This window comes from Myotis myotis, unplaced genomic scaffold (genome assembly GCF_014108235.1).
Source record: "Myotis myotis isolate mMyoMyo1 unplaced genomic scaffold, mMyoMyo1.p scaffold_m19_p_2, whole genome shotgun sequence".
In the NCBI taxonomy this organism is placed as follows: Eukaryota; Metazoa; Chordata; class Mammalia; order Chiroptera; family Vespertilionidae; genus Myotis; species Myotis myotis.
This window is the reverse complement of record NW_023416324.1, coordinates 162,007,228-162,020,139: the sequence shown is the minus strand read 5'-3', so window position 1 is coordinate 162,020,139 and position 12,912 is coordinate 162,007,228. Positions and strand designations below refer to the sequence as shown.

The 12,912-nt window shown below is 37.8% G+C and overlaps 1 protein-coding gene across 15 annotated transcripts in view; it reads left to right on the top strand.

The window, feature by feature from the left end:
• ZNF148 (zinc finger protein 148) overlaps positions 1-12,912 on the top strand; it is a 139,262-nt gene that overhangs the window by 54,533 nt on the left and 71,817 nt on the right. For 11 of the 15 annotated variants that reach the window (XM_036352949.1, XM_036352937.1, XM_036352941.1 and 8 more), the window contains 3 exons: positions 3,640-3,775; positions 9,533-9,706; positions 10,622-10,970. In XM_036352949.1, coding sequence (XP_036208842.1) covers positions 10,638-10,970 — 333 coding nt within the window. In that variant the 5' untranslated portion in view covers positions 3,640-3,775; positions 9,533-9,706; positions 10,622-10,637. Of the gene's footprint in view, positions 1-1,882; positions 1,966-3,639; positions 3,776-9,532; positions 9,707-10,621; positions 10,971-12,912 lie in introns of all 15 variants that reach the window. The other 4 variants (XM_036352946.1, XM_036352947.1, XM_036352948.1 and 1 more) reach the window with 2 other exon arrangements.

Below are 12,912 nucleotides of genomic sequence, written 5' to 3'. Positions count from 1 at the left end.
GTCTGACTGCCAGCTTAGGCCCGATGCTCCTGGGAGCGGGCCTAAGCCAGCAGTCGGACATCCCCCGAGGGGTCCCAGACTGCGAGAGGGCACAGGCCGGCTGAGGGACCCCCCCAAGTGCACAAATTTTTGTGCACCGGGCCTCTAGTTCCTATATAATAAAAGTCTAATATGCTAAGTTCCAGTCCGGTCGGCCATTCAACCAATCAAAGCGTAATATGCTAATGATATGCTAAGGCCGCTTAGCTGCTTGCTATGACGTGCACTGACCACCAGCGGGCAGATAGTCAACTGGTTGACCAGTCGCTATGACATGCACTGACCACCAGGGGGCAGACGCTCCGACTGGTAGGTTAGTTTGCTGCTGGGATCCGGCTGATTGGGACTGAGCGAGAAGGGCTGGACACACCCTGGAGCCCTCCCGCGGTCCCTTCCCGGCTGGCCAACCTCGCATGTCCAGATCATGCACTGGTAGGGTCCCCCGGCCTGGCCTGCGCCCTCTCACAGTCTGGGACCCCTCGGAGTATGTCGGAGAGCTGGTTTCGAACTGATGGCAGAAGGACCAGTCGCTATGATGTGCACTGACCACCAGGGGGCAGACGCTCAACTCAGGAGCTGTCCCTGGTGGTCAGTGCGCTCCCACAGAGGGGCACTGCTCAGCCAGAAGCTGGGCTCATGGCTGGCAAGCGCAGCAGTGGTGGTAGGTGCCTCTTCTGCCTCCGCAGCAGTTGGACATCCCCCGAGGGCTCCCTGACTGCGAGAGGGCACAGGCTGGGCTGAGGGGACCCCCCCCCCCCGCCCCCAGTGCATGAATTTGTGCACCAGGCCTCTAGTTGTTATATATATTGCATCTATCTATGCTGTAAGAACCCAGCAATACAGTGTTATAATCATTGCTTTCTACAGTCTTATATCTTTGAAAGATATTAAGAGAAGAAATGAGAAAAATATAGTCATGCATCACTTGAACGGGCTACATGCATAGAAATGTGTTGTTATGTGATTTCATTGTACTAACATCATACAGTGAGCACTTAAACAAATGTAGATGGTAGAGGCCTACTGCTTCTAGGCTACAGACCCATTCAGTACGTTACTGTATTGAATACTATAGATACTGGTAATGCATTGTGTTAACATTACAACGGCTACCAACTCACTATATGCAATATTTCAGCTCCATTATAATCTTAAGGGACCACTGTGATATATGTCGTCTGTCTGTCATTGACCTAAATGTTGTATGTGGCATGTGACTATATTTATGGTCTTTTAACACACACATTTACCATTTTAACCATTTCTGGTGTTCTTTTCTTCCTCTGTATTTTGAGTCTGGTGTTATTTCGGTTCATGTACTTCCTTTAGGATTTATTAGGCAGGTCTGCTAGCAAAAAATTCTCTCAGCCTTAGTTTATCTGAGACCACATTATGCCTTCATTTTTGAAGGATAATTTTGTTGCCTTCTTGGTTGACAGCTTTTCCCCCCAGCACTTTGAATATGTGATGCCACTGTCTCATGTCCCTTATTGGTTTTGATTGCAAGTCAGCTCTTAATTGTGTTGATGGTTCCCTGCACATGCTGAGAAATTTTTCTCTTTATGCCTGCTAGATTTTTCTGAGTTTGCTTTAAATAGTTTCCTGATATGTCTCAGTGTGGTCTCTTTGTATTTATTCTACTTTAAATTCATTGAACTTTTAAGACCTGTAGATTTGATTTCTTTTAAAAAATTAAATTTGGAATGTTTTAGTCTGGTATGTTATTTGAAAAATATTTTTTCTGCCCTTTCTCTCCTTTCCTTCTGGGGACTCTAGAAGTGTTAGTATATTGGTCTCTGAGACTCTATTCAATTTTCTTCAACTTTTTTTCTCTGTTCTTTAGATTGGATAACTTCTACTGATGTATCTATTTTCAAGGTCATTGATTTTTTTTCTGCCATCTTGAATCCACTTCTGAACCTTCTAGTAAATATTTTTTTATTCTTCAAATTTAGTTTCCATGTGGTTCTTTTACATAATTTCTGTACCCTTATTGATAATCTCTTTATTGATTGGTTGTTTTCATAATTAAAATTACGAAAACATTTTACTTTTAACATACCTATAATAAATATTTTGAAGTCTCTGCTTAAACCAATATATGGGGATACTCAGAAACAGCTTGTAATGACTGCTGTTTTAATATGGGTCACATTTCATTTAAAAAAATATATCTTATATTGTTAAAACTGGGCATTTATTTTTAATAAGTTTTTATTGATTTTTAGAGAGAGAGAGGAAGGGTGAAGGATGGAGAGAGAGAAACATCAATGAGAAAGGAATATCATTGATTGGCTGCCTCCTGCAAGCCTCCCACTGGGGATCAAGCCTGCAAATTGGGCATGTGCCCTGACTGGGAATCAAACCAGCAAACTCCTGGTTCCTTGATTAACGCTCAACTGCTGAGCCACACCAGCTGGGCAAAACTGGGCGTTTTAGATAATTTATTAGAGCAGATCTGGATTGTGACTCCCTCTTTCTCCTGCCCAGGTTATTGTTACTGTTGTCATTTCACTACCATTTAAATATGATACAATCCTACTGAAAGAAAAGAAATTTTACTTTGGGATAAAGGTTTATCTGGAAAAATAGACATGCAAAAATATTCTGGAAAATTCTGAAATAGAAGGGTACTGAGGGTGAATAGCTCTATGTCAATTTAAAGTTTTAAAATAGGACACAGTGTTGAAATGTTTTTGAAAAGTGAGTTAGTATTATACTTTCTGAAGTTCACAGATGGAATTATTACCGGTTCTAGGTGAGAAAGACTGTTCTTGCCTTTGCACCATTGTAAAAATTGATACAAAATCAGAGTTTTCATATATTGTTTGGTCTCCAAGCTTCCTGTGAAGGAGTATGTATGAATTATTCTTGATAAAATAGGAATCCAGTATTTTTAAATATCTCTGTGGTAGTAAGTTCCATAAACTCTTTAGTCTTTTACTAAGCACATTTATCAAAACTTATTGCTATCTCAAGTCTCTTTGTAAAAATACTCACTGCCAGTTTTCTTCTTGTTTATAGCTTATGCCTTGGGTTTATATTTTTTTTGATATGGTACACAGTCTCCCTATGATTACTCTCATCTTTTTGTCAGCTTTTCCTATCAAAGATAACCTTGCTGATTATGTTTCTGAAGCTAGATCTTTTCTATTGTGATTACAATTGCATTCTGTACATAACTAGTTTTATTATTTGTAAGGTTTGGTATTATGTGTGATTCTTCACTTCATAGACATTACAAAGCAGATATGAATAGTGTTAAGTGGTTTCTTAATCTTTGTTTTCTCTTTTTTAACCATTTAGTTCTGTAATCCTCTGAATTTCCTTTAATGTTTCGTATCTCTGAATCTGTAAACTCCAGATCTAGGCAAATTATTTTTTGTAAGGTCAGGGTTATATCACAAGTTATTACTTATTACTATTATATTTTCCCAGTTTCAGACTTAAAAGAAGTCATTGCACTGGTCATTCAGGCATAGCTTATTATTTACAAAGAATGATTACTTCATTATTGGTACCAGTTTCTCCATTTTGTATTTGTACAGTATTTTTTTCCTCCGTAAGTAATGTGTTTTGTTCATTGTGTTTATTTTTTAGGAATCGGATGGCATAAGTGGTTAAGGTGGTATTGAGGGCCACTGAAGCTTATGAAAGGTAGAAATTCAACCATGATTTCTTTTTCGACTGTACAGAATTCCCTTCCTTGAAGTCTTCATTTTTACCTTAGTATCAGGTAACTTCAGTACTTGTTTTTCATTATCATGAATAAGTAAAATTTTCAAATATGAAACCAGTTTTTGGATGCTAGGATTTTATGTTGAGTTTGTGCAATGGTTTTTTTATGTTTTGGTATTCATATCTGGTAGAAACTTGGGATTTATTTTCCCCCCTGAAAAAAACAGTGTTAAGAGAAAATTGTTGTATTATGTTGTTGTTATTTTAGATTTTAAGTTTTGTTCAGCACAGAAAAATGTTTATTATGTAACTTTGAGAAATTTAGGTGGGAAAGTGTTTTCTTCTTTAACCCTTTTGCTATATAGGGCATTGTATTTTTCATCTACCTGTCATCAACACATATATACTTACATTAAATTCTCCAGGGAAACTATTTTCTTTTAAAAAAAATTGATTTTAGAGAGAGGAAGACACACACACACACACACACACACACACACACACACACACACCCCGCGGCCCCCCCCCCCTCCCCCCCCCCCCCCCCCCCGAGCTGTTGCCTCCTGCATGTGCTCTGACTTGGGATCAAACCTGAAACTTGGGTATGTGCCCTGAACAGGAATCAGTCCTGCCACCTTGGTGCACAGGATGACACTCCAACCAACATCAGTGTGCAAGATACATCGATTGGTTGCTTCTTGTATATGCTTGTATGTGCCTGTACACACCCTGACTGGGGATTGAGCACAACCTAGGTATGTGCTCTGACCCATAATCGAACCCTTGACCTTCTGGTGCATGGGATGACACTCTAACCAACTGAGCCACACTTGCTTGAGCAAGAAATTTGTTTTAAGTATTTTTGATATTCCTTTTATTATAGAAAACTGTAGAAAATTCATAGTTTTCTAATAGAGGAAGTATTTTTAATATTAATGTTTGAATTGTTAACATAAAATGTGATGGATGACACAACTAGATCCAGCAGAATATAGGGTTCTCTTTTACTTGGACCTTTCTTCACCGCCCTACCCCCCAGCTCCTTTTTAAGGTAAATTGTAATTGTGCCTTTAAACATTTTGAGTTGCCATAAATTTGATATTTTAATATTTCTAAATACCACTATTTTCTTGTTACATTGTTTTAGAAGACTTTGGTGATGAATATTTGAAGTGCGGGATATGCTTAGTTTTTGCTTTTCTTTCTTTATTTGTTAACATGGGGATGTACTCTTACTGTCTGGAGTGTTGTAAATATTAAGTGAACTAAGATACATAAATGTACTCAGCACAGTGCTTTCCAGATGATGATAATCTCTGAATTTTATAGAATAGACTCAAGCCTATTAACAAATGTGGAAAGATATTTTTCTTATTAATTGCATAGAACCGTTAAAAAAAAGAACTCAGTAATCACTTTAATTGCCTTTTGTACTTGATTAAAAATGAGTATTAATGCCCAACTTGTCCATCTGGTATGCTTCTGTTTACTTTGTCCTCTGAAAACAAGCCTAACAGTCCCCTTAGTTAGGAAGTAATTGTTTGCAAATGCTTGTATTAAAAGCCCATGTGTTTAATTCCTTATGAAAAGCCCCTACTCAAAGTTTATTTACTCTATTTCTATAAAGCTTAGTTTCTAATTGCACATACATAGTTGATTAGAAGCATTAAACTGGACAGTGACAACAAGAAGAGTAAGCTGTCTCTTCTGGAAGACAGGAGAGAGATGGTTGGTAATTCACAACAATGACTAGGGGCTTCCTAACCCACCACAATTTGGATTACTTTTACATAGCTGCACCAAACATTTTTTATTGGAAAAGGGTGTGTGAGGGAGAGTGGGGATTGAATTGAGCAGGAAGCTGTATTGTGGCCCCCTAAATATCTCTGTTGCTGTACCTTTTGGCTTCTCTGGCAGAGGGGCTGGAGATGAGAAAGAATAAAACTTGGAAAGGGGAAGTAATGCTGAGTTAGAAGGTACATTTAGCAGAAATTGGCCCAAGGTGGGCCCCATCCTTTCTCTCTCCTCTCCTGTTCTTGTTAGTAATCCCTGTTATGATTAACTTGAAACTCCAGGAGTACCAACCCGCCTTTAGTTGAATTAGCCTTTGGATTTAATTTTTGATCCTGTTTTGGTTGTTAACAGTTCTGCTGTTGTACACCATTGTAAGCTGCCCAAGGTCCTTTCACTTACAAGATAGTGGGTCATCTCAAGGAGCTCAGGGTGACTTACTACTCCCTCTAGTCCTTTTTTCCCAGTTGGCCAGCGGCTCCTGGGAATGCAAATTATTTCTTTGTATCTTTTAGTGCACTCTTTTATGTAGGTGACATGATTGAAAAGAAGCATTATTTCTTTCTTCCTCTCACCTATATAATATCCCTAAATCCTGAATTTCCATTAATTGCACAGACATTTGGGTCAAAAAACAGTTGGCTTTTTTTTGAAGGTTTATCAGGAAAATACATTTAACTATTCACTTCGAAATGTGTACTGATTACATGAATTTTCTTTAAATTTATCTGGTCCTCCCTAAAAACACTGAGATTTTAAAAGGGAAGTATCTTGTGTTAAATTTTGAGCATGGGACCTTTTGTTGTGTTTGGATTTTTGAATGTGCTGTGAAGCACATGAGATCTTTGAGATCATTAGGAGTTAGAGGGGGAAAGTTAAGGACAATAACTTTGACCTTTGTCATTTCTCTTGGTGTAGCTTTGTACTTTTCCCTTTTACTATAGGGATGGTGAAATTAACTTTTTTGTTTGAGAGCCTTGTTTTATTTCCTGTTCAGTTTTCTCTGTCCAGACACTAGCTGAGGTATGTGATACAAGTATGGGTCATGCTATTTGTCTCTGTTTCTTCTCTTGGATTTTTTTCACTTAATATATTTTGGAGAACTTTTTTTCAGCACATATAGCAACCACCTATTGTTGAAAGTATTACATATCCCCCCCATTGGCCCCTTCTAGCCTGCCCCTGTCCCCGCTGCATTATTCCTTTTAATGGCTGTGTGCATACCATTGTATGGTTGAATAAGTCTTGGCAGTGGATGCTTAGGTTGTCTCCAATCTTTTCCTATTAAAGGGTTGTACATATATCTTTGGTTAATTTTCATGAATAAGCCCGCAGGATTGTATGTATTTTTAGCACTGAGGTTGCTGGGTCAGGGTTACATGTGTAGTTTTCATTTTGGATAGATCTTTCCAAGGCTAGTTTAAAACCTCATCAGAGCATTGTTCATTGATATTGAAATCTGTGTTATCTTAGTATTTTCTGGTATTTCAGGGAAATTGTCTTAAAAATAGTTTATAGGTTAAGCCAATATGGTCATAGGAATAAGAACCCGTATGTAAAAAAGGAAGAGAGGATTATTTTTTCTGTGTATATGGCCTGTTTTTAAGAAAATTTTCAAAGAGGTCAAGTTTGTCTTCCATTTACAGTATTTCTGTTTCCCTTTCCATTTACCACTTCTGTTGAGGTTTGCTGTCTTCCTGTTCTAAGTCCCTTACTTTGGCACTTTATGCAAACCTGCCTTTTCCCTCAAAGTATTCTGTATCTCCAAAGTACTTTGACTTGCTCAATTCTAATTGTTTCAGTCTGATGTTAGGGATAAGGTGAGTAAAAAAAAGAAATATATATATATATACTAGTATATATGTGTATATATATGTATATATGTATTACATATTTGTGTTTGTTGATGTGGACATTATATATTAACACAATGTTATAAGAGTTTAGTTTAAAATAGTATGCATATACAGTTGACTCTTGGACAACATGGGTTTGAACTGTGTGGGTCCACTTATCTGCAGATTTTCCCCAATAAATATATAGTGACTCTCTGTATTTCCAGGTTTCACACCTGTGGATTCAGCCAACCATACATTGAATAAGTTTTAGCCCTAAAAAACTTATTTTTGATCCTCGGTTGGGAATTTGTGGATGCCGAGAGTCGACTGTATGCGTTGTTCCACACCATTTTATTATAAGGTCTTGAGCATCCTCAAATTTTGGTATTGAACAGGGGTCCTGGAACCAATCCCTTAAGGATATCAAGGGACTAGTTAAGTTTTTGGGGAATTAAAAGTTATATGCAGGGGGTCAGTACTCCTAACCCTGTATTGTGCAAAGGTCAGATGTATTAGGATATGCTAAATTTTTAAAAATTGATAAGGTATGTGATCAGGAACATTGGAGTTGGGTACTTCTGCTTTAGGGAAATGTGGACCTTGTGTTGGCTTAACAAGTCAGCTTCAACTTGGGCCACTTTTATTTAAAAACTAAGTTCTGTCCTAGGTCAGTTTCTCTAAATTGATAATTTAATAATCTCTTCTTATACAGCTCCTATATTTTTAAAATCTCCTTTTTAATTTTAATTAATTAATTTAAAAAATATATTTTTATTGATTTCACAAAGGAAGGGAGAAGGGGAGAGAGAGAGAAACATCAATGATGAGAGCGAATTGCTCGGCTGCCTCCTGCATACCCCCTACTGGGGATTGACCAAGCAATCTGAACATGTGCCCTGACTGGCAATCGAACCATGACCTCCTGGTTCATAGGTTGACACTCAACCACTGAGCCAAAAATCTCCTTAAAAACAAAACAAAACTGTGTAGCACTAGCAACTGTAGCAGCAACTGTATATATAAGTCCTTTTTAAGTTAGGGGCTTTCCTAATTCTTTAAGAAAACAGTAAATAGATTAGAAGAATATAATTTATTTGGTAAGAATTTCCAAAGAAATGTCCAAAATAAGCAAATTCTAACCCTCAAAAACTTAAGTTTCACATAGTCATAGGATAGTTTATTTTGTAAGAAACGTGATAACAGAATATTTGAAGAGAACAGTTATTTGGTAGTATATTTAAAATATATTTTCTTTAGATTTTAAGTTTGCTACTTAGAGATTTTAAAAAGTGAAATGAGATTCTCGGTTCTTTGTCCTATGTAATCCAGACTCATAGTACCTGGTACCAGGGAAAACAAGATTAGCAAGTATGAATTATATTTTTATTTTGTTTACTTTGCTATTATATGTTTTTAGCTGTTTATTTAAGTAAATTTTTCTCCCTATATAAAAACCTTAGTAAAAGAAATAGTATTTAAATTTCAGTAGTGTATTTGAACTTAACTGATCATTTATTTTACCTCTGAAAGCTATGATCCAAGGCAGTAAGCATTATTGATTTGGGAAAGAGGTGACTAAACTGAAACATAGTTAATGTGTTTACTCATTATGGTCCCATCTCCTTGGGTAGGGTATGTCTGTTTATTTCACACAATCTGATGATAGAAGTCAGTTTAAAAAAACAAGCTTTGTACCAATGCTTTGACCTTCTTTGAGATGTTTCTTTGAATTTCATGGTTGTTGTTAGTTCCTAGAATAGCACAATGGAATATGAATTTATAGCAACCAGAGTTAGAAGGGCAGATTTAATATTGCTTGGCTTTTCTATAATAATAGAGAAAATAAGATAATGTAATAGTGTCTAGTTTTTATCATGACCTATTTAATCATGTACAACTACTTGACTATATTAGTAATGACAATACTTTTATTACATTTAAAGAAATTTAAAAACATTTATAAAAATTTTTATTGTGGAAAATTTTCAAATTAGAGATAACTATAATTGAGAGAAAACCTGGTAATTTTACCATCCTTTGGTGATGTTAATATTAATATTTTAGATAAACCTGTGCACATTCACACACGCAAACACACAATTCCCTTTATATTGGGATATTTCTCCACATTTAAAAATATTTTTAAAGAATATTTTTATGACTATATGGATTTTTTGTTTCAACAGACTTTTTATTGAAGTACTGTAACAACTGACAGAATGTGCACATATCACAGATGTACATCTTGCAATTTTACAAAGTGAGCACACCTGTGCAACCATCATTCAACTCAAGAAAAAACATTGCCAGCTCTCAGACATCCTTCTCTTCCTGCCTCCTATCAGCAGCCCCTCCCAAGGGTAGCCATTCTGATTTTATTTTTAAGAAAAACCTATTGAGATATAATTTACATGCAATAAAATTAAAATTCACCTGTTTTAAATGTACAATTCAGTGATTTTTAGTAAATTTATTGAGTTGTGCAGCCATCACTATAGTTTAGTTTTCAAGCATATGTATGAATATATTTAATTAGTTTTCTTTTGTTGAATATATAGTACATTTTCAGTTTTTCACTGTTACATACACTACAGTGATTTTTCGTGTATATCTTTGTATGCATTACTGATTTCATCAGAATAGGTTCCTAAAAGTATAATCACTGGTTCAAAGAATATGTGCAGTTTTATGGCTTTTGATATATAGACCAAATTGCCTTTGAAAATTGTTGAACTAATTTTTAATCCCATTGTCAGTAGATGTGTCTTTTCGTCAGCCACCTCAACATTGTACTTAATTTTTTAAAAGTTATTACCAGTTTGGTAAATGAAGTATATACTTCTGTTTTAATGTTTGTCTCTTTGAGTATTGTAATCCACTATTATGTTATATATTTAGTGACTGTTTCTAAGTTTATTTTATGACTTGCCTGATAATGTTTTGTCAGCTTATTTCTTAATGAATGTATTTCTTCTTCTTATAAAGCATTTTAATATCCTAAAGGATATGAATCCTGTGACTATTACAAATACATATTTCCTTAATGTCAGGCTCATTTTTCATAAAAATAGATTAGAGAATGTTTTTAAGACAAAAATGAAAATTTGTATTTTGCTCTACTAGTCTTGGTAATTTAAAAATTGGAGGCAATACTGAAATACATGAGTGAAGTTTTTCTATTAAAGTGTATACTTTCATAATTTGAATTAAAGAATTATCAAGTAGACATATAAAACTAATTTACTATGCTTTGTTACCAAACTTGGTCTTTCTAGGCAGTTATACTTAAGCATGAACATTGACGACAAACTGGAAGGATTATTTCTTAAATGTGGCGGCATAGACGAAATGCAGTCTTCCAGGGCGATGGTGGTAATGGGTGGAGTGTCTGGCCAGTCCACTGTGTCTGGGGACCTGCAGGAGTCGGTACTTCAAGATCGGAGTCTGCCCCACCAGGAGATCCTTGCTTCAGATGAAGTGTTACAAGAAAGTGAAATGAGACAACAGGATATGATATCACATGATGAACTCATGGTCCATGAGGAAACAGTGAAAAATGATGAAGAGCAGATGGAAACACATGAAAGACTTCCTCAAGGACTACAGTATGCACTTAATGTCCCTGTAAGTAACTCCTTTATAAAATATTAAGCATATAATTAGAAACATAATTTAGTATTGGGTAATACTACAAGTCATTGAAGAAATTTCAGAAAACGTTTAATGGCTAAATAGTTCACATTGGTGTTCTTAAATAGATACACTAAATATTGACGTAAATTATATTGGAAAATGCAAAATTAACTTTTTGTATTACATACATTTTAGAAACTTATCTTTTCCAGGATAACATTTATTTCTTCATCAGGATTACTGTGTGTTAAATTTTAAGTGCTTAATTTTTAAAGTATTTTGTTTTAACTTCTGAGTTTTTCCTTAATGGGTGGAAAGATTGAATCTTGAGCATAATTAGAAAAAGAGCATGCACTTGAAGGGCTTTCCTTCAAATTCTGTAACTTAGCAGTTCCTGCCTTCTTTATTTTTTCATCTTTTGAAAGTATATTAAGATCTTTAGTCTTCTCTATTTACTGTAGATATCATGGCTCATCACCTAAGGTATTCTTTTGTAGGCACCCATAAAGTTTTTTCCTTCTTGTATTTTTAATTTTACCTGATAACCAGCAAAACCATAACCATATGTAATCCTTTTCTTTCTGTGATATTAAACCTGGATTCCTTTCAGTACATTTAATATATTGTACTTTTTCTTTTGATTCATGACCTTCATATATCCTGCTTATAATATCCTCCTAAGCCATACCCCTCCCTGTTTTCTAGCCTAGTTAGTGCTTCATCACCATCACCCTGCCAGTCTAGGTTGAGTCCCTGATTTAGGGGCTTGTGATTGCTTGTTCAGTGTTCTGACTGTAATAGACTGTAAATTCTACAAGAGCATGAAGTTTGTCTTATTTCCCCTTATATCCCAATAGTTGGCACATAGTGTGAATAAATGGATAACTGCTTATAGTTGTGTTCTAGTATATATGCTTACCAATTTTTACATAGCCCGTTGAAATAGCCTTTTCTTTTTTTAGTAGGTTGATGTGATTTTTGAATGTTGAACTGGCCTCGCATACATGGAATAAATTCCACTTGGTTGTGGTGTATAATTCTTTTTATACATTACTAGAGGCCCGGTGCACAAAAATTTGTGCACTCAGGGGGGAGGGGGGTCCCTCAGCCCGGCCTGTACCCTCTCGCAGTCTGGGACCCCTCGGGAGATAACGATCTGTTGGCTTAGGCCTGCTCCCGGGTGGCAGAGGGCAGGCCCAATCCCTAGGTGCAGCCCCTGGTCAGGCTCAGAGCTGGGCCAATTGGGGAGTTGGGGCGCCGCCCCCTGTCATGCACAGAGCAGGGCGGATTGGGAGGTTGTGATGCCACCGTCAGTCACGCTCAGGGTAGGGCCGATTGGAGGGTTGGGGCACCGCCCCCTGTCACACTCAAGGCAGGGTCGATAGGGAGGTTGCGGTGCCACCCCCTGTCACGCACAGAGGAGGGCCCACCAGGGGGGTTGGGGCTCCGTACCCTGTCACGCACAGAGCAGGGTCAATCAGGGGGTTGGGGTGCCGCCACTGTCACACTCAGAGCAGGGCCAAGGGGGAGGTTATGGCTCTACCCTGTCACACACACAGCAGGGCCCGTGGGAGGGCGGGGGGAGGGTTGGTGCGCCGCCCTCTATCACCCACAGAGCAGGGCCAATCAGGGGGTTGGGGCGCTGCCACTCTCACACGCAGGGCAGGGCCGATGGGGAGGTTATGGCTCTACCCGGTCACACACAGAGCAGGGCCCGTGGGGGGTAGGGGGGGTTTGGGGCACCGCACCCTGTCACACACAGAGCCGCAGGGCTATCAGGGGGTTGGGGAGCTCCCCCGTATCAGGCACAGAGCAGTGCTGATCAGGAGGTTGGGGCGCCTTCCCCTGTCACGAACAGAGCAGGACGGATAGGGAGGTTGTGGCCCTGCCCCCTGTCACACACAGAGCCGCAGGGCAATCTGGGGGTTTGGGC